Source organism: Lepidothrix coronata, unplaced genomic scaffold (genome assembly GCF_001604755.1).
Source record: "Lepidothrix coronata isolate B3197 unplaced genomic scaffold, Lepidothrix_coronata-1.0 Scaffold99, whole genome shotgun sequence".
NCBI lineage: Eukaryota > Metazoa > Chordata > Aves > Passeriformes > Pipridae > Lepidothrix > Lepidothrix coronata.
The window spans coordinates 3,478,361-3,481,684 of record NW_016690279.1 but is presented as its reverse complement, the minus strand read 5'-3'; the positions used below and the strand labels follow the sequence as shown (position 1 = coordinate 3,481,684).

General features: G+C 65.7%; 1 protein-coding gene across 1 annotated transcript; it reads left to right on the top strand.

The window, feature by feature from the left end:
• The first annotated feature begins 2,174 nt into the window (after positions 1 to 2,174).
• Positions 2,175 to 3,318, top strand: LOC108501117 (E3 ubiquitin-protein ligase RNF182-like). Its single transcript, XM_017822691.1, has one exon. The coding sequence runs from the start codon at positions 2,175 to 2,177 to the stop codon at positions 2,898 to 2,900; it is 726 nt and encodes a 241-aa protein (XP_017678180.1). The 3' UTR covers positions 2,901 to 3,318.
• Positions 3,319 to 3,324: the final 6 nt, after the last annotated feature.

Genomic DNA, 3,324 nt, shown 5'->3' with positions numbered 1-3,324 from the left:
GCCTGTGTCCATCCCTTTTCTTCTCTGGTATCTAGGGTCCTTGTTCACCCCCTGTCCAGCCTCTGCCTGGGTGGAAGGTAGAAAAACATCGGGTTTTGTTTTTTTCAGGACTATCTGGCATCTGCCCTGTTCTGTACAGCCGTGACCTGGTGAGTTTTGTTTCCTAAAGACCAGTGAGCCCCTGAAGCAGCGTGACCATCCCGCTCCTGGCTCTTGGCTGCTCCCGTGTGATTTTGGTGCTCTCCTTTCAGAGAAGCGCAGGCATCTGGACTGACCTTGGACTACTCGGGGCAGCACAGCTGATCTCTGGTGGGGTGCCACAGCAGTGCCAGTGCCACAGCAGCACTGGTGCTGGTGCAGGAGCAGTGCCAGTGCCACTCTGGGGTGGGTAGGAATTGCCCAGCCCCACACGCTGCCTGCTCCCAGGGGCTCCACAGCTCTCCAAAGATGCTTTTAACAGAGGCAAGGAGATCTTTGATGTCCTTTAAGGACACTCGAGACAGCTGGGAACGCTGGCTGCAGAAGTAGCAGTTTGTAAAGCCTTTTTTTCCCTTTTGTTCATTGTTTTGAGGCAAGACTGACTGTTCCCGGGACCCAGGTGAGCAGAGATGTGCTGATTCTGGGAGTGTCCTTAACCCACCCCTTGATCAGTCAGTGTACACAGAGCCCTTTACTGCTCCCTCAGGTGAGGGACCGTTACCTGGTTAAGGATCCAACAGCCGTGGTGTCGGTGTCACAGGGGACGTGTAAGTGACATCAGTGGCCAGAAGCCACTGGCATGGCTGCTTCTAGAACATGTGCTTTATCCAAACAGAGCAGGAGAGCTGTCCAAGGGGCAGCTGAGGTGGGCGGTTGGGAGTGGTGGGGGGTACGGGCAGGGCTGGGGGAGCAAGGCACACCAGGAGCTGGACCCCTGGCATAAAAGCTCTCAGACTGTGCCAAACGTGGATGATTGAACTGAAAGGCCCTCATTAACTGTGCCCTCGTGGTGCTCGGTGCTGCTCCTGTTCTACCTGGCAGGAGGGACAGAGGTGAGGGGTGGTCCCTGAGTGTTCCTGTCCCTCGGGGCTGCTGGAAACCTGTAAAGGCAGCAGCCTGGGGCGGATCTGACCTGGCTGGGGAGACACAACCGGCAGAGTGGGATGTGCCCGGGGCTCGGCCGTGCTCAGCCCGAACCTGTCAAGTGCTGCGTCCCCCGAGTGCCCCCGACTGGACTCCCAGGGGGTGCCGGACTCCAGGGGCCGCTGCCGCAGTCCCCAGGCTGCGAAGGAGCACCCTCAAGGCTGACCAGAAAGGGAGGACCGCGGCGTGCAGGGAGCTGCGCCTATCTCACACCGAACGCCGCACCGACCGCTGCATAGACCCCTGCATCGTCCTCCCGCAGCCCGGCGGGGCCCGGTTCTGCCCGAGGGGGCTCCGCGGGGCCCCGGCCCGGCCCATCCGATCCCCCCGCGTTCGCCGCTCCCCGTTACCGGGCCAACGCCGCGGCGCTGCCGGCGGCCCCTGCGCCGCGCTCGCCCCCGCAGCGCGGCGGGCAGCGCCCCGCGCCTCCCCCATGGGGCTGCCGGGCCCGAGCCCGCCGCCGCGGAGCCCATCGGCACCACCGAGCCCGCCGAGACCGGGGCTGGGGATCGACTCGCCGCTGTGTCCCCACCGGGAGCCGCGGCGCGGAGCGCAGGTACGGGAGGGGATGCGGTGCGGGCCGGGAGCGGGGGCGGGGATGCGGACCGGGAGTTGCTCGCCCCGGGAGAGGGACGGGGGTGAAGGATGGGGGATTCCTCACCGCCGACAGAGCCAGTGTCCAGAGCAGTCCCCACCCCGGGGGCTCCAGGAAACCGGCACATGCCGTGAGAGCCAAGGATGCGCTCGTGAGCTACCCCCCCACGCCGGTGCCCTCCCCTGGCAGCGGTGTGCCCTCTAGAAAGGGGGCTGGGATGAGGCCGAGTGCCAGCGCCGGTGGCACCGACCGGGGTTGGAGTTCGGCCCGGGTAGAGCCCCACTCCCCCGACCCTGCTCCCCCACCGAGCCCCTGGGGCTCACCGGGACACTGACCGTGGGGTGCAGGAGGGCCAGGACCCCACCCGTGGGAGCCATCAGGCCCAGGACCTGCCCCCGGCCCTGGCTGACAGCATCTTCCCTCAGCCCAGGCAGCCCCCAGCACCCCTCCAGGAGCCATGGCCCAGCCGGGCAGTGAGCTGGGGTCCCCGCCGGTGGCACCCACATCCCCTGAGCTGGAGTGCCAGATCTGCTACAGCCACTTCGACGCCCGCGCCCACAGGCCCAAACTGCTCCACTGTGGCCATCGCCTCTGCACCCGCTGCCTGCACAGGATGGTGTCTCCAGGCGATGCATCAACCTCCCAGCTCCGCTGCCCCTTCTGCCGCCAGCACAGCCCAGTGCCCGGCGGGGACGTGCAGCAGCTGCAGGATGATGGCGAGGCACTGGCACTGCTGACAGGCCGTGAACGGGCCAAGAAGAGGGGTCCACCCCGATCCCCGGAGGTCCTCCTTTGCCCTGGCGTGCTGGAGCCCACATCCAGTCCCGACTGCCTGGTTGTCACCATCCTGGAGGTGCCGGAGGACGTGGCCCCACCGGAGAGCCTGGGCAGGCTGGAGGTGGTGCGGCTGTACCGCCCCACCAGCCTGGGTGTGCTGCCCTGCCACGGCCCTGGGCAGAAGTGCCGCGCCTGGGGGTGGCGAGCCGTCCCCCGCTTCATCCTGGGTGTCCTCTGCCTCCTTTACTTCAGCTCCCTGCCCTTTGGCATCTACCTCCTGCTCATTGAGCACCACAGCCTGGGCATCATCCTGGTCAGCCTTGTGCCCTCCACCCTCCTCCTCTGCATTGTCTACAGCCTCTGCCAGTGCCTGTGCCTGGAGGTCTTTGGGTTCCCCCACTCCTGACCCTGCCAGGCCAACCCCTGTGCCTGTGCCAAGGAGGGTTTGGGTTCCTTGGAGTGTTATCCCTTGGGATACAGGTATTCCCTGATCCACAGCATGCCCTGCCTGGACCACAGGGAGAAGCTCAGCGCCTGGTGCCTTCCCATGCAGAACAGCACTGGAATTTCCATGTGGGAGCCTACACCTGAGTGGCTGCAGGAGCTCATTGCAGCCTACAAGCATTTGGGCTGGACCCTCAGCTCCTCATCCTCCTCTTCCACAGCGGACAAAGAGCAGGAGCTGGGCTGAGAGCAGAGCAGCAGCCGGGAGACTAATCCCAACTGAGGCAGGGTGAGTGCTGGGCGCTGAGCGCCGCGGCCGGAGGGGCCCCGGCAGGAGAGGGACGGGCAGAGCCCGGGGGCTCCTGCGGCCGGACCGGCCCCAGCAC